Source organism: Pinus tabuliformis, chromosome 9, assembly GCF_031772625.1.
Source record: "Pinus tabuliformis cultivar Carrire ecotype Pingquan chromosome 9, CPIR1, whole genome shotgun sequence".
Taxonomy (NCBI): domain Eukaryota; kingdom Viridiplantae; phylum Streptophyta; class Pinopsida; order Pinales; family Pinaceae; genus Pinus; species Pinus tabuliformis.
The window spans coordinates 888,516,733-888,538,854 of record NC_142307.1 but is presented as its reverse complement, the minus strand read 5'-3'; the positions used below and the strand labels follow the sequence as shown (position 1 = coordinate 888,538,854).

At 38.7% G+C, this 22,122-nt stretch overlaps 2 protein-coding genes across 3 annotated transcripts in view; both read left to right on the top strand.

Moving 5' to 3' along the window:
• TPP2 (tripeptidyl peptidase ii) overlaps window positions 1-22,122 on the top strand; it is a 531,975-nt gene that overhangs the window by 236,371 nt on the left and 273,482 nt on the right. The gene's annotated exons all lie outside the window — the stretch shown is intronic.
• LOC149151622 (uncharacterized) lies at window positions 11,822-14,488 on the top strand. The gene is made up of 2 exons (XM_089440065.1): window positions 11,822-13,997; window positions 14,120-14,488. Exons 1-2 carry the CDS (start codon window positions 11,838-11,840, stop codon window positions 14,321-14,323), a joined length of 2,364 nt encoding a protein of 787 aa, XP_089296191.1. The 5' UTR covers window positions 11,822-11,837; the 3' UTR covers window positions 14,324-14,488.

Here is a 22,122-nt window from a genome sequence, read left to right as displayed (position 1 = left end):
GACTTGTCCAACACTTATATTTGTGTCTTCTTGATGGTAGGGAAGGTTCAGATGATAATCTCCCCTTCGACATGGTTGTCCACCCCTCAATGGATCACTGCAAACTATACCTACAAGTCAATGTATTAAGCACAAATTATAGGTTAAAACTAAGAAAAGAAAGCATAGAAAAATCAATTCAGTACACAAGAGAGTATTTGGCAAAATGTGGTTTCTTGTTCCATAACATAAATAATCTTACAGTCAACAACAATTACTAGAGGAGAGTCTAGCCGTTTATAATTTTTTTTTTTAATGCCAAGATAATGGCTAGTTTGGCTCTCTCTAGAAAACAATATTTTCTAGTCACATGTTGGAGACTTCATAATTTTTTTCAATGAAATATTAGATTAAATTCATGACTTTTCCCACAAAGGGGTTGAAGTAACTCTCACAACCCAAAAAACTCAACATTTCGCTATCAAAGTATACAAAAGTCAACAATATGAAGAATAATAGGCTTTCGTGCTTGAAGATTCCACTAGATTGACATCCAACAACTGTTTCACCCTTTGATTGTAACTTGATTTTGACAACCCTTTTCTAGATATTCAATGCATAGTTGAATTTTCCAATTCTGCCACTTGGATTCGCTGTAACTCAGTTTGATTTCATTTGGGTCTTGCTTCGTTTAACCAAATTATCCCCTACATTGACACATCATCCCTATTTTCCACTTCATTAAGACCTATGCGATATCTCGAAAGTTCTTCGGAAAAGACATGGCTTTTGTTCTTCTCATTCTGTAGACCAATTTTGACATATTACATGTCAAATTCTAACAAAATCTCCCCTGTTATGCCACCTGGAAACCTGTCTTAGATCACACCCAGGTAGATGATCTCTAAAATTGTTGAGGATTTAGAAAATATCAAACATGGGTTTTGTTCCTCTTAGTGAGTAGATCATTTTTGATGTAATGTATGTGAAAATCTGACTAATGCTCGACTTGTTTTGTTCGCTAGAAACTTGTGCCACTAGTTTGACCAACTTTGACTAGTTATATCTTGAGAATGCCTTCACCAAATGGAAAAATTCCATACGGCATGTCATACTGTCATTGAGCTCTGCAATTTGATACCTTGTTGAATTTTTGACTTTCGGGACCACTTTCCATTGGGAAACGTGAATTGCATTTAGAAGGATGGAAATGTTGGTTATTGTTAGACTGCCATGTCTGAGAAACATCTAAGGGTTACAACACCAAATCCAAGGCCACTTACAGACTCTGTAGACTCATAACTATGTGATAAGACATAATTGCAACTTGATGCGACCAGGACTGGTCCATACACTAGTGATCACGCCTACATAAGCATGGCTCCCATAAAATCATGGCTTATCATATAAGCCCATTCAAGGCCCTCCAGTCCTATCCAGGACGAAAGGGAACCAAAATAAACTGAAAGGTACTAGCCATGGTTCGACCAAAACACATTGACGCAATGTGACATAAGGTCTAGGATGGATATAGAGCCTCACATGGTTGTTACATGGCTTCTAAATTGTGAACTTGGGTTATAATGGCGTTTAAGAATGTTGAAATGAATATATAGGTGCCCTTCTTGAAATAGGGGTAACAAGAACCAATATTTGGGATCTTCTGTAAGCTATAACTAACAATTAAGAACTATATCCTATAATTTGGGCTAGATCAACCTCAAGGTTGTTGATTCGCATAAGCAGAGATTGTAGAGCGACATCCTTGATTATGCAATCTAATGCCAATCTAATGCAAGGTTTGCGTTGTTCAATTCTATTGCTTCATGATCCTTGTTTGTCATGGATCATGAAATTGGAATTATTTATATTAGAGTCTGGAGCATTGATTTAATCAAAACACAAATTCAAAAGCTTAGATGAATTGAACTAGTACTCAAGTTTCTCACATAGAATACGCTTGTTGTTTAAATGAAATTTTAATGGACAAATGCTAAGCCATTCAAACACTAGGGTGGTGATGCATTGGGAACATGGATGGATGCTTCTTGTCATGATAGTGGTCACGTAAGCATAGTTTTGTGGTTGTGATGGTGTTGTGGTGTTGAGTAGCGAGTGATCTAGTTTCTCTGTCTTGTCTCTATATGCTATGTCACATCCTTCCTATCTCTATGTGTTGTGGGGCTTCCTTAACCATGTGACATCTCTATCTTTTTATTGCATCGTGGCCTTTCTCCCAGTCTGAAATTTGATGTTGTTGTTTGGAGTGGATTTAGGCCTTTGTGCCTTATGTGGTTTCCTTACCCATATGACCTTCCTTACCTATGTGACACATCTCTCCCAGTGATGTATTCTTCCTTCTCTTCAGTTGAATTACAGGGGTGTTTGTTTGGAGTGGATTTGGACCTCTTTTCTTATGTGAGGTTGTTGTTAGTGATTGATTTTGGGATTTCTGTCTACATATGGAGTGGTTGTGTTTCCAACATGCCCTGGCAACGAGCAACCTTTGTGGGTCGTTCTGGGTGTCTTCCTTTGCATTATTTTTGGGTCTTCTTGGTGTTAATCCGTGTTTCGCTTGTGGTTGTGGTTACTTCAAAGGTTGAAATTGACAAAGATGCAATGGCCAATTCATAGTCTTTGGAGGTGATCACGACTTGTATTATGACACAATAACTTTAAGTGTAGTTTGTTGAAGTTGATGCCAAAAAATACTGTTTTGATGGCATCATTCAGGGGCATTTGTAATTTATTGTCAATAATCTACTAGTTTTAAAACTGTTTAGGCCATAGGGTTTTAAAGGTGTTGAGAAGAAGTAATAAGAGAATTGGAACAATGGTGGCAATGAAAATAGGAAATCACCTCAGAAAAGAAACTCCTCTGTTTTAAGAAATTGGCTATCAACCATCATGAGTTTCATAGTGAGTCCCATTTTGACCATGTCCTAGAGAATCCCAGGATGGATAATATCTCTTATTGCTGTAAACACAACTAGGTGTTAGATGGACATTCCTTTTGTCAAAAGTGCTTTCTGAGGATGATTTTATCATTTAGTATGAAGGAGAACCCTTTGTATTGAGTTCAAACTCTCCACCACATTGGGAGGAGTTAAATTGATAACTTTCTTCCTATGAAGTAGTCAAACCTGCCTTTGATCTATTAAAGAAGAACGTTGTCATCCTCCACATTTTATAATAAGTGCACTTGGAGCAAAGCATCTATGAATTATATCTTGATAATGGGGTCCATGCGGCTAGAGGTTGGAATCCTTCTAGGGCTTGGCAAGGGGTTTGCTTGTGAAGTGTAAGAGAAAGAGGAGGCACCCAAAATGGTGTTTTTGAATGGAGTAAAGATGATTGTTGGTGCCTTAGCTTATGTGCAACCTTGGTTTGGAACCTTTACCACATAGTACATGTTTCAATGTAAATATCTCTTATGGAACATGTTGAAATGGTCATGTATCTCAACCTCCCAAATTGTTGTCTTTCTTACTTCTTACTTGCACATTTTGTTAAAGATCGTCCTTTAAACAAACTAGAAACCTTTGGTGCTTCTACCTACTGAAAACCCTATTGTTGAAACTCTAAATTCTATAGACCCTTTTATAAAGATAAATAAAATCTCTTGGAATGGTGGCAAGTTTAGAACAATAGGAGGTCAAACAACAAGGCTCAAGACTCAAAACAAATTGCAACTAAGTTGTCTGAAGAAGCAAAAAATGGGTTCCCAATAATGGGGGCTAGGTTAGCGTGTCTATTCAGTTCCATTCGAGATAAAGTAAGCATATTGATTAGATTTAGGAGGCCTCCAATAAAGGTAGTCTACATGGCCCATCTCAGCAGGTTTCCATAGTCATGGGGACATCTATTCTAGGAAATGTTGATGCTACTCCATTAGTACTTCTCGCTTCTTAACAGGTGTGTACATCCAACTTTCCTTCTTACAATGCTCTTTCTTGTTGGATGCCCCCCTTGGCAAGGATGTCCAAGTTCACAACACTTTCAACGTCATTGTTCTTGGAGAGATTAGTGGATTTAGGAAAACAATTATTCTTTTATTGTAGAAGAAGGTGGAGCTACATCCAACTTTCCTCCTTCCAATGCTCTTTCTATATCATTTTTAGAGGCTTCTTGCTCATTGGATGCCCTCCTTGTCAAGCAAGTATGAGTTCACAATTCTTTCACAGTCATTGTTCTTGGAGAGATTAGTGGATCCAGGAGAACAATTGTTCTTTTATTGTAAGAGGATGTGGAACTAGACTCTATTTAAGGAGTAGCTCTCTCCATGATTTCTTGGGGTGTGATTTGGGGAATTTTCCCCTTTGAGCCTTTGTTATATTTCTTGAAGACAATGGAAAGTTAAAGTTTTCTCCTACTGTGGCACACTTTCTTGGGTTTACTTGTTGAAAATTGTTGCTTCCTTGATCCACACTTGGGATTGTCATGGAGAAAGTCCTTAACTCCACTTGGTGTGGTCTTTGGGGCAAGTTGCAAGTTGGGGCTGTCACCCAATTCCCAACTCCTCTGTCTAGGTTAAGTCCTAGCGAAGCCAGGGGGATAGTCCCTAAAGAAGAAAACTAAGGCTTGATTAGTGTTGTGCTAAACAAGTTCTAGGAGTTAATATGATTGAAACCAATTTGCAATTCACCATTAACAAGATAGACCATCACATGTGCTTCAAAATAGAAAATGGTTTCGCAAGTACATAAGCTTGACATAACATTCATGACAAAACATATATAAGAGTGCCAAACCAATGAATGAAATACTTAAAGCAATGTAAATGTATGATAGATAAAGAGACCAATGCCAATAATCCATATAGATGCTTGCAAGAAAAGTACAGTGCTTGGAAATGAAAAAAGTTGAAAGTAAAATACTTGAAGAGATTTGAAATAAAGGGTGCTTGAAACAAAATGCTTTGAAATAAGAATTTGGCAATTTGTAAATAAAAGCAATGATATCTCAATCAAGTACACAATGCAAAGATAAGGTGTGATGAATTTCCTCTTGGTTGATCTTAGAATTAGTTAGGTTGTCTCTTGAGTTAGTGTAAATTAGGGAGAGATTGCACCTAATCTAGTGTGAATCTTTTCCTCCATGCCTTTGTCCTAGCAAATATAAGGATAGTTGCAAGGAGATTCAACACGGGAAGCTTCGCTTCAATGAGTACCTGCCTGATTTCACAAGTTAGCCCACTCGCAAGTAGATCGAACATTGGGTTTCCCCAACCTAATTTAGCAAGTTGAGTGTTTACTGTCTCCAAACTTGGAAAAAGAAATGGGAGAAATGGGTCCCTATTAAACTATACAACCAGTTAAGCTGGAGGTTAATTTCTCTAAATGCAAATGAAAACTCAGATCTAATGGAACTAGTAAGATAAAATACTAAGCTGAACTAATTGTAGAAAGGAAATGAAGGCATTGTATGGACAAAAGTAAATGAATTGAAGTATGATTGTATGAAGAGAAGGAAATGAATGGATTGCAATTAGTTTTGATCTAATCTACTTAGTTTTAAATGATGCAACAAACCTTCAATCAATCACATGAAGACCTGCCCCAAATGGGGAAGAGAGAGATGCCTAGGGCAAAATCCTCTAGCTGCCAAGAAAAAATGTCTCTTTATTATATTAGCTCCCTCTTATAAAATGTGGGATGAAAAGGAAGTTTTTTGGAAGGAGTATACAAATGATCCCTCAAAAGGGAAAGGTACTTCCTTCCAATAGTTACAAGTGATCAAAAAATCAAACTAAAAGTTACTTGAAAATAGTTACAAAGTTTGGTTTGATCTTTCACTCAATGTTAAGATCAAAACCCAAAAGACGTAGAACTCCCTTATGGATGAAGGGGAGAAGTCTAAATGAGTTACAAAATAGTAAATCCTTGAAGGATCCTTGGAATGGATAACCACTTTAAAAGCTACAAGGAATGGGTTTAATGGTTTCAAAAGTTTTCTTGCCCTTGTTGCCAAAATCCACCAATATCCTTCCCCTTTCCAAGGCTGTCCCAAAATCAGTTAAAAGTGAGCTACTCCTTGTCCTTAAAGATGCCCAAAAAGACAGTCAAGAACAACAGTTAGAAAAAGGACTAAGAAATGCCTTTAAACAAATCTCCAAAGTTTAGCATGGGTCAACCGTCAGTTTCAAATGCAAACAAGACTACCAAGTAAATCCGACTATTCTCTACTCTATTTTGGCTAAGGAAGGCAAGTGAACTTGGTCCCTCCTTAGACAAATTGGATTGCTGTCATAATCAGCGATCCACAAAAAATCCTTTCGCTTGATTTTATAAATGAAAGAACAAGTAAAGTGACCAATGAAATTTATATCTTAAATGATGGAAGAAAGAAAATATAAAGGCTTATGGAAACTTCCTTTTGATCTTCCTTCTTTGAATTGTTTTGGATAGTGTTTGGCCTTTTGAACTATGTGTTCCTTAAAGTCAATGGAGATGGCTAGTCTAGCAGATGACATCCCCAACTCTAATGCAATTGGCAACTTGTTTCAAAGCAACCACAATCTTGCAAAGCACAACTATTAGTGTCAACAGGAACTTGCCATATGATGGCAAAGTTTGATTTGTCATTCAACTGAGAACATACAAATCTCGCTAAGCCTAGGATATGTGACAGCCCAAGGAAAACGACAAGTAATTGTGGCTTTCCTTCCGTAGACAAGAATGCCCTCAGGCTATAACACGAAAATAATTGCAATGCAACAAAGAACTCAATAAAAAATACTATGTTACCTCAGGCTACAAGGAAAAACAACATCGGTCCAAGCTTGATGACCTCCAAAGTTTTTTCTTCTTATTACTTGAATAAATAATTTGACAGAGTTACAACAAGCTTCCAGCTTCGAACCCCCCAAAATGAGATCCCAAAGGGTCTCTTTATACAAAAAATGGGAGCTAATCCCAATGCAAAGTGCATGAACAAGTGGCAAATGATGATAATCCCAAAGCAAGTTTGACCTTCCAAATGGCTGAGATGATTGATGAAAACTGATGTCAAGTGCTGAATGTGGCAGCGAGTTACACCTTGACTCTCCAGTGAATATCGTCAAATCCATTGTGTGTATCCTCTTGAGAAACATGTGTGCAATAGGGAGAGAAAAGGGGGAGTTTAACTCCCATCAAATCAACACTCAAATGAGTGTGGAAAATGCCAAATCACACAGGTATCTTCTGGCTGGTGTGCGTATCCTCCTGGCTGCCAACTTGTAGGGAGAAGTGGAGGAATAGGGGGCCAAGTTCCCCACATAACTCGTGTAAATATCTGTCTAACTGGCAGAAAACTCATGTGCAAACAATTCTGTGTGTGGAGATTCCAAAGTGTCCTGTGCATGGCTGCATAGACGGCCTTTTACTGGCTTCCAGTGGAGTATGATTGGCTGACAGTGAATGTGGGGGACAAAGGTCTGTCCCATGTGGCACTTTTTTCACCCCACAAAACTCACAAATTTGTGCTACTTTGATAATAACTTTGACCTTCCTTTTTTGGTAATTCGTGGGCCTCAAATACTGCCTTTTGACTGGGCTTATTTGGCAGCCATGTCTCCCACTATTTGTGGGACTTGTGTGGATGCCCAAACACCTTTTTTAACTCATTCTTATTTTGCCCCCTTTGATTTGGAAATATCATTTTATTTTGTCTCCACTTTATTTATTTTTTGAATTTTTTGCTCCTATATCCACTTTATTAATTTTTTGAATTTTTTGCTCTTATATCATGGGGTAATATTCATTTTTTGACCCTGTTGTCACCCAAATTGTACAGGCAAGATGTGACAATGCTCAAGACGGGGGCCGTCACTCTGATCCCCACCCTCTTGTTGATTTGGGGTAACATCGGATGTGCTCTAAGCCTCAAAGTTTGCAGGGAGGCTTGGGCATAGGTATTCCAAAGAACCCAGAAAGCGTTTTGGGAAATTCCACCCAGAAGTGATTTTATTAAAATAATTAATATCTTTAATGGGGTTCCTTAGTCGAAACTTAGGAAAATTAAAATATTAATGGGTATTAATCTAATCAGGGGTGAAACTTCTAGAAAAAACCATAGATCAAGCCAAAACGGTTTGAGCCTTTGATTAAGATGTAATCTAGGCCGTTGGTTGCCCAACAAGAAGATATAAGAAGGGACTTGAGGATCATTTGGAAAACACAGATAGAGATTGAGAAAATCGATTTTTTAGGTTAGAATTTCTCAGCAGGAAAATCTATTGAGGAGATCTTGCAGCAGAGGGGCAGTGAGAAACCGGGAGAAGGAATTCCCGGAGAGTACAAGGTAGAGAGAGGAAAAAAGGACGTCTAGAAGAGGGCTGACACTGGCCTACGCAGTGATGACGTAGAGGCAACACAAACAGAGAGGGGAAGTCGAGTTTCTGCTAAGGGAATTTGAAGTTCAGTTGCTAGGAGCCAGGGTGTGAGTTTGGGAGGCAGGAAAGTCGATTTCTCAGCTAGCAGAGGATCCATAGCAGAGAGGCAGCGAAGGCGTATGGAGATTACCTGCTCGAAAAGGCGGTTTTCTCATGCCACGTGTCGTTTAGTGGATGGGATCGGGCGGAGCCCTGCCAAAACCACTTATCGCCTACGGCCCGCCAGAAATCCCATTTTTTTCGGATCTCAAAACATATAAACCTACATGTATAAACCTTTCAGGTTCGGTTTATCGCTTTATTCGCATTTCTTTCGTTTTTTCGGTCATTTAACGAAAATGTGATTTACATTGAAAAAGCCCTTTTACCGGACTTGAAATATTATCAAATATCATTCATAACTTTATCGGGTCCGGCTATTGCAGTCATAGTTATTATCGGCCCCGCTCCTTTGCATAGCTCCGATGCGATATTGCGATATCGCGATCGCATGTCACCTATCCTCAGGGCTGTGGTTAAGTCCATATATATATATATATATATATATATATATATATATAGATATATATCAGCGATGCGATAACGCGATTGAATCGGGACCATTGATCTGCGCGCATAGATCAACAACTCTTGTTTGATTGTGGTGATTGCCATCGCGCTTCCCATATAGTTGCCTTCGATAGCCTCTGATAGCCTTCACCGATTGTGATATGCCGATCGGATCTGGACCATTGATCAGCCAGATCTGACGACTCTCACGCAAAGTAGTTTTAAACCGTCGATACTCTGTTTTTCCACTATTTCTTCATATTTTCGGGTCTCGATAGTGTTTTCCGCCACTTTGTGAAGGTTTTCTTTTGCAATAGTTTTGATCTTTAGAAGATTTAGAGGGTTTTCTAGGATCCATTTGGATTAGCCCTAGAGACACTTTGGAGCACCACATGATCATTTACATAGAGATTAATGGGCCAACCCCTTGCCCATCATTCATGGAGCTCTCTCCCTCACTGTGGCACCTTGCGGACTCAACTCAACCTTCCAATAACCCTTCTACACCATAATTTCATCATTTCGGTTCACTTATGGATGGCTTCTTCATCACTTTATTAGCTACTTGGTGGGCTTGCCATTAATATTAGTATTTTGCACATTATTTTATTATTGTTAGGGCTACTTAGGCTAGTTGGAATTAGGAAAAGTCTCATATAAATAAAACCCTCTCCCATTGTGAGAGAGTAGCATCACTTGGGATTTTCTCTTTAGAAAAGGAATTTGGACCTGCAATTTGGGATTGTTTTGGATGTTTATAGATGCACTTTGACATTTGGAGTTGGTTTGGCATCGGTTTGGAGCCTCTTTCTCATGATTTAGTGGATGGATATACTTCATATTCTCTTGTAAGTGCTGATTTTTGTTGAATATCTTTATGTAATGTGTAGTGCATGGAATTTGTTCTCATAGTGAAGATTTGTGCCCTAATTCAATGAATATGGCTTGAAATTGTGATCTTGGGAAACTTTGCATGTGTTACTCATTGATAATATAAAATTAATTTTCCTAGTGGAAAATTGTTGTAGTTTGCCCATGAAGCTGCGTCAACTTTGTTTGAAGAGGGTAATTGTTGAAAGTGGCAACTAGGTCTTCTATGTTAGGCCTCCTTAAGGACCTAATTAGCTCATCTAAAGCATTTATGGATCCATACATGCAATGGTCTAGGCACTAGTCATATCCAAGGTTACTTGGGAGTGGGAGCACAAGCAAGAGCGGGCAACAATATTTTTAAACATTCCTGCTTTGGGAGTGAATTTTTTATAATATATATTTTATATATTTTGATGCATATATGTCAACAAAATCATGTAGAACGATGAATTAGATATAAAAAACATAAAAATATGTATTGAACCATATGACATCAATCATCTAGAAGATATAATCCTCACCAACCACATCCACAAGTTAGTAACATACAACATATCAAGTCTCATGATTCATCAATCTTCAAGTTTCAAGCATTCAAAATTCAATAGATAACATTTATTATCATTGATCACTAAAGTTGTACTTCTAACCATTACCATTACCAAGTAACCAAACTATAGCAAAAAATATCTAACATGAAATGAATTGTTTGAACTTTCAGCTTTCATGAAGCATCATATTCATAATTCATTTCCAATGAGTTATAATTGCCAACTCCAAACTTAAATTGTCATATATTGTTTACAAAAGTTATCATAATAAATATGAAAGAGTCAACAATTATAAAAACTGTTAGAAGCTAGAAAAGACAAGTAAATCTATTATCTATTACTTCCTCTTGCCACCACGAGAAATGTCTAATTTCTGAGAAGGTTGTGGTGGTCTACTACTACTGCGAGTCTCCTCCCGCATAGTGGGACGACCAAAACTAGAATCCACATGCCCTCCACGTGAGGATGTAGATGTAGGAGGCGACAACAAAGGAAAAGATGTTGGAACTCGAGCATTGCTATTGGATGGTGGGGGTGGCATGGCTGGTGTTGATTCATCATCATCTCTTTGAATTTCTATTTGCAGTTCTTCTAGATGTAGAGCATCATCATCCAAATTATATTCCTTTGGGTTGTCCCAAATTTTATATGATGTATCCTTATGAGCTCGATCATAATAATGACTCAACCAGTGTTGCACGAAGCGCCTCCCCCCAGATCGAAGCTCCGAAGCGCGCCCCGTACGGAAGCGCCGTACGAAGCGCGCTTCGGAATTATGGAAGCGGCGCTTCGGCATTTTAAAACGCTTCCTGGAATTTCCGAATCGCCGGCCGGAAGCGCCGCTTCCATGGCTCCGAAGCGCGCTTCGTACGACGCTTCGGGCCGCCGAAGCGCCGCTTCCATGGCTCCGAAGTGCGCTTCGTACGACGCTTCGGGCCGCCGAAGCGCGGCGATTCGGAGCAGGAAGCGTGCGCTTCACGTGCGCTTCCGTACGCTTCGGCCAAAGGGGGCGCCGCAAGGGAAAAAAGACGCATTTTTTTTAATTTTTTTTTTAAGTTAGGTTAACTCAACATTAAGGGGGTGGGTTAGGGTGAGGTTAGAGTGAGGTTAAGGTGAGGAATGAAAAGAATAAAGCCCCCATTCATTCCTCATTTTCTCACTTTGAGTTTATGAGAGTTGGAGAAGAGAAGAGAGGAGAGGAGAAGAGAAGAGAGGAAAGGAGAGGAGAAGAGAGGAGAGCTTAGAGGAGTGAAGAAGGAGGAGCTAGGAGGAGGAGGAGCTTGGAGCAAGAGCTTGGAGGACTTCATCTACAAGAGCTAAAGAGGTAAGTTCAAACCCCAAACTCCCTTGTTTTTTTGACATTTTTTTTGTATTTTTCTCCTCCCTTTCCTACTCTTTCCCATTGTTTCTACTTGCTCCTTTATTTACAAGTTGCCGTTGTCCACCACCTATATCCATATTCCAAGATGGTGTTCTTTTGGCTTCTATGTATCATTCCACTCTTGGTTTTAATGATGGCAAAGGTGAGGAATAGAAGGGAAGAAACAGAAGAGGACATTGGTGATGGTCCTAATAGGAGTGACCCAATGTATGATGAGGAGGAAGGGTTTGAAGAGGAAGGGGATGAACTTGAAGGGGACACTGAAACACAAGATGGGAAAGCTACATCAACACCCTTGTGGAACTATGTGACCAAACTTGATGGGGGAAAGGGTGGTGGATCTTACAAATTTGTGTGCCCTCATGGTTGTCATGGAGGAAAACCATATTGTGGTTCATATACCCGTCTGAGGAGGCATCTTTGTGGGGTGCTGGACAGTGATGAAAAAAAGGGTTCTGTGGGGGTACAAATTTGCCCAAACATTTCAACTGAAGAAAGAAGAAAATACATCCAAATAGAGATGGCTGCACAACAAAAAAACAAGAAACAAAAAACTCATTCTGAATCAAGTGCAACCTCTAAATTTGGTAGTTGCTCATCTCCTCATGGTACTTCTGCAAGCTCTGGAGGTAGAAGAACAATAGGGGATTTCCTTAATGTTGCTGGGAGGGATGATGTGGATGGAAAGATAGTCCGTTTTCTTTGTGCTTGCGGTGTACCATTCAATGTGCTTCGCTCTCCCTATTGGCATGAAATGGTAAAGGCCATCAATGAAGCCCCAAAAGGATACAAGGCCCCCAACTATGAGAAAGCTAGAACAATGTTATTAGAAAGAGAAAAAGCTAAGGTTCAAAGAGCTTTGACACGTTTTACAAATGAGTGGGTAGATTCTGGGGTATCCATTGTATCAGATGGGTGGACAAATATTAGAAACCAACATTTGATAAATGTTCTTGGTGTTTCTTCTAGTGGTGCAGTGTTTATTGCATGTCATGACTCCTCCTCCATCACTGCATCTGCACAAAACATTGCAGATCTCCTATTGAAATCAATCAAAGATGTTGGTCCGAATAATGTGGTTCAAGTGATCACAGATAATGCAGCAAATTGTAAGGCAGCAGGAAAAATTATTGAGCGTACTCATCCACACATCTTTTGGTCTGGGTGCCTGGTTCACACATTGAACCTTTTGATGCATGATATTGTGAAACACAAAGAATGTGGGTGGATTGCTGAGGTTTACAGGAGAGGGAAGCAGCTCATTAAATTCATCACAGGGCATACAAGGGTAAACTACTTCTATGGCACTTACTCCAAGTTGCAATTGCTTAAAATTGCAAAGACAAGATTTGCTAGTTATTACCTCACCTTTAGGCGGCTAGTGAAGGTGAGACAAGCTTTAACTAATCTGGTGTGTGCTGAAACATGGGATGAAATTAACACTGACATAGATGGTGCTAATGCAGTCAAGGACACTGTTCTTGACAGTTACTTTTGGGGACAGGTTAAATATGTTTTGCAATTCACCAAACCAATTTATTACATGATCAAGTTTGCAGATTCAGATCGACCAGTAATTGGGGAGGTGTATGAACAAATGGATAGCATGTTGGGGCAGATTAAAGACATTGTTGAGCCTAGAGATATCACCTTGTACAATTATATTCGTGTAGAGGTGCAAAACCGATGGGAAATGCTAAATGTTCCATTGCATGCATTAGCATATGTTTTGACACCTAAATACTATCATCCATCATGGCTTTCAACACCAGCACCTGGGGGGGGAAGCAGGAGAAAACCACACCAAGATCAAGAGGTTCACCAAAAATATATGGCTGCATTGAGTAAATTAATCCCTGATGAGGAGGACGCTGCATTGGTACGGAGACAGGTGAGCAACTATACGCTCAACACTGGTCCATTTGGGAGCATGCATGCAATTAAAGATCGAGAGACTTTTTCTGCTCTTGAGTGGTGGAACATGCATGGAGGGGGTACTCCACTTCTACAGAGTTTGGCATTGCGGGTGCTATCACAGGTGGTAAACACTTCTTCTGCAGAGAGGTGTTGGAGCTCTTATTCTTTCATCCACAGTGTTAAAAGGAACAGGTTGAATTTAGACCGGGCAGAGAGCTTGGTTTATGTTCATTACAACTTGAGATTGTTGTCCCATTACTGTGAAGATGCAAAGTCTAATAAAGACTTGTTGATTTGGGACAAGAATCCAGAGGAGCCCAATTTGGAGGATGGAGTGTTGCGACTAGAGCAATTAGAGGATGCTCTTATCCAGGTATGTCCATTGTGGTATGAATTTTCCAATTTTCCCTTATAAAGCATTTCTCTAATTCATGTTTTTTAATTTTTTTGTTAACTAGTGTTTTTTTTTTGCATGAATTTTTTGAGCGATTCTAGGATGATGATGACCGTGTTGATATGCCACCACCCCCACCCCCATCTGGTCCCTTGGTTCCTAGGTTCCATGGTTCAACACCAACAGCAGGGGGTTCTTCTTCATCAGTTTCAGTGCCACGACTTCCACAGGCACCATCTTCTTCATTGCCACCACGTGGAGGCCCGCCACCACGTTCTATTCGTGGTGGAAGGAGGAGAGATTAGTAGATATATTCACAATCTACTACTTTTTGTCATAGATTACTCATTAGACTTGTAGACTTGTGAATTTGAATTTTGAACCTTTTTGGCTTGGCGGTGACCAAGTGACATATTTTGTAAACATTATTATTTGAATTTTGGACATGACAAATGTTGACAGTTGCTCACTTGCTAGATAAATCATAATATGCTCTATGTTTTATGTTTTATAATATGCTTAAATGTTTTATGTTTTATAATATGCTTAAAAATTTGATGTATGTTTGTAATAGCTAGAATATAGATGATTGTTGTACATACTAGTAACTACAATGGAATCATGGATGCCATATCTATCTTGATTTATGCAAAAATATGCATGTTTTCAATGTCTTCTACAATTAATTTGGTATTTGGGATGTTTGTTTTGAGTATAAATGCAAAAAAATATAAAATATATATATATATATATAGCAGACGCTTCCGCGGACGCTTCGCTTCCTAGATTTTTGGAAAATGACGCTTCGGCGTCCCCGCTTCCAAAAAACGCTTCCGCTTCGCTCGCGCTTCGTGCAACATTGGACTCAACAACCTCAAGTTGTAGTGCACATAAACCGATGTTTCTGCTTAGTTTTCATTGAGTTTGTTTCTTCTCACATTATGGATGAAGCTGTAGGTGCTCCAACAACTGTCTGCAGAAGAAGTATTTATAACTTGTAAAAGCACTTTTTTTGCCAATTTTGGCAAAAGTCCTTGCCTGCCATATGCGTCCCACCATGTGATAACATCAAATCTGTCCGTATCTTCCATTGCATGCAAAGAACCAAACACTCTAGTGCTAGTGAAGTATCTTCCAACTTGTCTAATGCTTCCTTATATCCATGTTGTACCTTTGGATCTATATGGGGTTTGGCATTCACCCCACCCCCAGGTGCAGGTTTGCTCAACCAAGATGGAGAGTAGTATTTTGGCATAAGGATATACGCCAATGCATGTATTGGGACATTAAGTTTATTCCACCGTGCACGCACACATTTGTGAATAATATCATACAAGTTGGGAGCTTTTTCCTGAACAATATATTTTATTTGCTCCAACATGTTATCCATCTATTCGTACACCTCCCTAATCACTGGTGCATCTGTATCTGCAAAACGAATCATGCTATAAATGGGCTTGGTGAATTGCAAAACTTCCTTCACACGTGCCCAAAAAGGACCATCAAAAGCAGTGCCCTCCATCTGTTCAAAACCTTGCTTGTCAACTGGGGTTGGAGCCTTGTCCTTTAATACCTGCTAGTGTTGACTTGATACCATGCTAGCCAATGACTCTCTTACCTTCAAAAGGCACCTGAAGGTGAGGTAATAGCTAGCAAATCTAGTCTTCGCAATCTTCAACAACTCCAAGCTTGAGTGACTACGGAAAAGCCCATGGGTATTGCTATGATTTGTAATAAATTTTATCATTTTTTTGCTTCCCTTGTACGAATCAACAATTCCTTTTGTATTGAAGGTTTTTTACTTAATAATATCATGCACCAAAAGGTTCATTGTGTGAACCAAGGTTACATGGGAGCGGGAGTGAAAACAGGAAGCAAGATCGGGAGCGACATTTTCAGAAGCTCTTGGTTCGGGAGCGAATTGGTGAGTAAATTTTTATATAATATATACGTTTTTATATTTTGGTGCATATATGTCAACAAAAGCATGTAGAATGATGAATTAGATATAAAACAACATAAAAAAAATTGATTGAACGATATAACATCAATCATCTAGAAGCTATAATCTTGATCAACCACGTCCACAAGTTAGTAACATACAACATATTGAGTCTCATGATTCATCAATCTTAAAGTTTCAAGCTTTCAAAATTCAATATATAACATTTATCATCATTGATCGCCAAAGTTGTACTTGTAAGCTAAGTGTAACCATTACAACAAATAATATATAACATGAAATGATATGTTATAAAATGAAACAACTTTCAACTTTCACGAAGCATCATATTCATAATTCATTACCAATGAGTTATAATTTCTAACTTCAAACTTAAATTGTCATATATTGTTTACAAAAAATATCATAATAAATATGAAAGATTCAACAGTTATAAAAACTACTAGAAACTAGAAAAGACAAGTAAATCTGTTATCTATTGCTAATACTTGGGCCTCTTGTCGCCACGAGAAATGTCTAATTTTTGAGTCCTGTTGGAAAATCAGGATCTTTGTCATTAATATCACCCTCTAAGCATTAACCTAAGATAGAAAAAAATAGCATGTCAAGTCAAGATTTTGTTTGAGTGATGGGTACATTTTTAGTAGGGTCATGATCGAGGAGTTTGACAACCAATGTGACTAACATCAAGGTACATAGAGGGATTGGTGCTCTTGATTAAATACGAGTTCCATACCTAATACATGACAAAATCCAATGAAAACATTGCAATCCTCTCAATCTTGAAATCCTGAAAAACTGATAAGACTGTTGGATTTTGAATGAGATCTAAAACTCTACTTTCTCCATATGAAATCCAATGAGGTTGGAACCACTCTCAAACATCTCGAGTCATTTCATGGTAATGTTAAAAATTTAAGTAAAAGGATCAAAATGAAGATTAAGGAGAATGTCACTTTTACTTTAAGAATTTAGCATTACCATGAATCGCATATGAATACTAGGGCCATAGGCTTGATCATTAGGCTGCCCCACTCAAAAATTATTTGTTCCTTTGAACAAAAATTGCATTTGGAATGTTACTGCAAAAAAGAATTCCAAAAAAGGCTAGGGAGCGAAGATTTCACTCCTTGCGGGAGCGATTTTAGGAGCGCACTCCCAGGGTTGCTCCCAAAGGAAGCGCGCTTTAGGAGTGAGTTCGAGGGGGGCGAGCCACTCCCCCGCAACCCTAGTGTGAACCAAACACCCAGAACAAAATATGTTGGGGTATCTATCCTCAATAATTGCTCACGCTGCCTTACAATTAGAAGCATTATCGGGGATGACTTGGATGACATTGTGTGGGCCAATACGTTCAATTGTTTGAAGTAATGGTTCTGCAATGTTGAGGACGGTCTTGAACTTTTCTGAGTAATCATATGTTGAAAGGAAGATTGTACCACCTTTAGACACATCAAGAACACTTATCAATGGCTTGCCTTTTACATTTGTCCATCCATCAGATATAATGGATACCCCATGCTCATTCCAAGAACTTGTCATTTTACCCAAAGCATGTGTTATTTTTGCTCTTTCATGATCAAGTCCCACGATTCTAGCCCTGTCATACCTAGGGTTCTTGTATGCTTTGGGGGCATCATTAATGGAGGAAACCATTTCATGCCAATAAGGTGAGCGAAGAACATTGAATGGTATTCCACATGCATAGAAAAAACTGATTTTTTTTGAATCAACGTCATTAGTACACGCTTTGTCAAGGAAATCTGATATGGTTCTACGCCTTAAATGGATGTTTGTTCCTATGCATCCATATCCACTGCCATGGGAAGATGTTGATGGAGTCCTTTGCCTATGTGATAGTGGGCTATCATGTTCAAAGTCACCCTTTTATCTTTTAGATTTATATTGGGCTTCCTCCTCTTCCCTTATGTATTTGGCTCTTTATTGTGCTGTCACAATTACACAAGTTTTGATTCCTATTTGTTTACCTCCATCCCATGGCATTGTCCCACAAAGGCGCTTTCTGACATGGGTGTATGAACTTGTGTATTTGCTTTTGCAATGGAGGTGTTATGAATATAATTCATATGCAATAAAATAAATAAAAATAAATGTAAACAATAAATAATCACTACTTTGATTATTTATTATTTACATATATTTTTATTTTTTATTTTTTATATGAATTATATTTATAACATTCTAAAGCGACAAAACTTAAGAGTTATTGTGCTTTAAAATGGAAATACACAAATGTACTGTAAATAATATTTTTTTAATAATATAAAAATGTACAAGATGATTGAATGTTACAATGAGGGCCCACATATATAAGTAGGCAGGTGCCCCTTGATGACCGAGCATATCTTTTTAGACATGCCTTTTCATTAAACTAATGACTATTAAAATAATCACTACTTTGATTATTTATTATTTACATATTTATTTATTTATTTATTTTATATGAATTATATTCATAACATGAGGCATGTAATCTAGTGGTTCCACCCCCTTTCCCTGCTTCAGGTCTAGTAACATATTTCCATAATGGGGTTTGGGTTGCTTTCATTTTTGTGCCCTCATCTCCACTCTCCTCTTCCTCCTCACTAAGGCGCTTCTCCTCTCCAGGGGTTTCCAATCCACCACTACCCACTTCTTCATCATCTTCATCATGATCAACCCTCCTTCTTTATTGTCCAATACCATAATAACAAAAAAGGAACCAACATCAAGAGAATGCCAAGCCATATAGCCATGATGTTTGAAGTTTTGATTCTTTGAACTTTGGTGGAGTTATAGTTTCTTGCCTGCAATAAAATGGAGGAATGGGAATGGGAAAGAGAGAAGAGAACATTTTCATTTAACAATGAACATATAAAAAACACAAATGCTAGATTAGAGTCAAGATCCTACCTCTTTGGCTTTCAATCCCAAGCTCTAATCTCCCTTGCAAGCTCCTCAAGCTCCCAAGCAATCCTCTCAATCTTTCTCTCAATCTTCCTCCTTGACTCAAGCTCCAATTCCAAAAGGCCTCTGTTGCTCTCTCAATTTGCAAATGGTGAGTTATTGGAGGGGAGGAGGGCCTTTTATTTATTTTGGCCCTTCCCCTCCCTCCCTTTCCCTACCTTTACCACAACGCGGCCGCCCAATTTGCCCACGAGGAGCGATTTTTTTAGGGCGGGAGTGATTGTCTTAGGAAAATCACTCCTGGAGTGACCGAAAGCGTTTTTTTTGCACGGGAATGCGCTTTCAAGTTCACTCCCGAGCCACTCCTGAGTGGAGTGCGCTTTGGGAGCGAGTTAGGGGGGGGGGTTGCCTTGCAACCCTGGTCATATCACTTAATGGTCATCTTTAACCTCTATCCAAAAATTTCTTCCTTTTTTTGTCTTCTAAATCTTCGTCCTCTCTCCTTTAGGTATGTAGGTAGGGTATTCTATGAATTGCATTAGATAGGGAATTTTGAGAAACCATTTGGATAGGACTCTTAGTATTTTCTCTAGAGGATATCAAAATTTGGTTGAGTTCCCACAGTGGATTCTCCATAAATATTGATGCCCTAAGTGTGCCCTAGAAGGGTAACTGAGTTTGAACCTATTAGATTGGTGGTTTTCTTGAGGGTCATATGACTCTATGAGCTTAGTATTCAGTGGCATAAACCCAAAGAGACCCTTTCTTCTATCTTACTTTGACCTAGTGAAAAGATTGGAGGAATTTTCTCCCACGTAAGCCTCAATTAGGCCTCCCAAGGATAGCAAAAGCCATGACAGGTGTCTAATCATCTTACGAAGCTACTTGAGGGGTCCTATATCATTGTGTATGTCCTGACCTTAGGTATACTTATCGCTATTGAAAATCTTTAGCGCTAACTCTAGATTTTCCTACTAGGTCTTTCTTGGAGAGCCTTTAGCTTCATTTCTCTCCTTGAATGGACCTTGGGAATCACTTCATAGTTTCTCATTGACCTTATCGTTACAAGTGATTTCCTTCATATCGGGACTCCTCCCATCAGTGAAAGTTCGTAAAGAGAAAGGTACATTGACTGAGGTGACAGTGGGTCTTTGTCCCATTGTTGTCACTTGGTGCAGTAGCTATCCTATAGGTTCCCCTCCTAGTGCCTTGCTAGATTGTGTGGCAATAGTACCTACATCAAATATGTCAGAATAATCCAAAAATCAATTGAGCAAGAGACATATTGAAAAGAAATGCATAAGTAAAATGCTGAAATCAAAGCAAGAAATGAAATGCAATCAAGGTTAGAGATACATTACAGAACTCCCTCTGGGCATCAGATGTCTTAAGTATAGAACATTTGAGCATTTGCCTATTCGCAGGAAAATCAAGTGGTTCGTTGTCAAGCGTGCTCAGGTGAAAAGGGTTTTGCCTAAAAGGCTTGCCATTCTCATATTTAAGTGGTATAGTGTGTTGCATTACATCCTCTCTATAACCCTTCAATTCGTCGTAAGTAAATGCTAACACATCTCTATATTCTTGGAGTAGGTTAACTACCTGCATTCTTTCATCTCCGTTGCTCATTTTCCAATTTTTATCATTTTGGGATCTTCCTTAGTCCCAATGTTTATTTCACTGTGAACCCCAGGCTCCAACTTGTGTTTTTTTCTATGTCTCTCCTGTCTATCAAAAAGCTGCTCTAGAGCAATGAGTCCTGTAGGAGTGGGGTTTATCCTATCATTTTCACAGTCAACATACTCACCCCCTTCCTCTTTTGTAACTAACCTGAAAATACACAAACTCACTCATGTTGTTGATAAAACCAATGATCTGCTTTTCATCATTAAAAACTTGCCAATGATGAAGGTTGTCTGGTACTGATGGTCTATGAAGCTACTTGAGAGGTCCTATATCATCGTGTAAGTCTTGACCATAGGTATACTCGTCGCCATTGAAAATCTCTAGCACTAACTCTAGATTTTCCTCCTGGGACTTTCTTGGAGAGCCTTTAGCTTCATTGAGGCATTGCCCCGTTATTGAGTCTCTCCTTGAATGGACCTTGGGAATCACTTCATAGCTTCTTATTGACCTTATCATTACAAGTGATTTCCTTCATATCAGAACTCCTCCCATCAATGAATGTTCGTAAAGCACAGGGTACATTGACTGAGGTGACAGTGGGTCTTTGCCCCATTGTTGTCACTTGGTCTAGTAGCTATCCCATAGGTTCCGCTCCTAGGGACCTGCTAGATTGTGTGGCAATAGTACCTACATCAAATATATAAGAATAATCCAAAAATCAATTGAGCAAGAGACATATTGAAAAGAAATGCATAAGTAAAATGCTGAAATCAAAGCAAGAAATGAAATGCAAGCAAGGTTAGAGATACATTACAGAACTCCCTTTGGGCATCAAATGTCTTTAGTAAAGAACAATTTGAGCATTTACCTATTCGTAGGAAAATCAAGTGGTTCATTGTCAAGTGTGTTCAGGTGAAAAGAGTTTTGCCTAAAAGGCTTGCCATTCTCATATTTAAGTGGTATAGTGTGTTGCATTACATCCTCTCCATAACCCTTCAATTCGTCGTAAGTAAATGCTAACACATCTCTATATTCTTGGAGTCGGTTAACTACTTACATTCTTTCATCTCGGTTGTTCCTTTTCCAATTTTTATCATTTTGGGATCTTCCTTACCCCCATTGTTTATTTCAATGTGAACCGCAAGCTCCAACTTGTTTTTTTTTTCTATGTCCATCTTGTCTATCAAAACGCTGCTCTAGAGCAATGAGTCCTCTAGGAGTGGGGTTTATCCTATCATTTTCATAGTCAACATACTCACCCCCTTCCTCTTTTGTAACTAACCTGAAAATACACAAACTCACACATATTGTTGATAAACCCGATGATCTGCTTTTCATCATTAAAAACCTGCCAATGATCAAGGTTGTCTGGTACTGATGGCCTGGAATTGACTTCCATTTTTTATCGGTGTTTGATCAATTCCTCTTGAAGTTCAAATCCTTAAGCAACCAATGCTAAACAATCAATTTTTTTGTTTTCTTCGCTAGGAATTGCTACCAAGTCTAATGCATCAAAGAATTCCATTGTGTCCCACACAACATTCCTATATCTTTTCAACTTCTCATTTTTACAAGCAAATTTGTTTTCAACTTGGAGGATGACCAAACTTG

Coding starts and splice junctions, on each gene's coding strand:
- LOC149151622 (XM_089440065.1), top strand. CDS start 11,838: ATGATGGCAAAGGTGAGGAATAGAAGGGAAGAAACAGAAGAGGACATT. Junction 13,998..14,119: donor TAGAGGATGCTCTTATCCAG/GTATGTCCATTG, acceptor GAGCGATTCTAG/GATGATGATGACCGTGTTGA.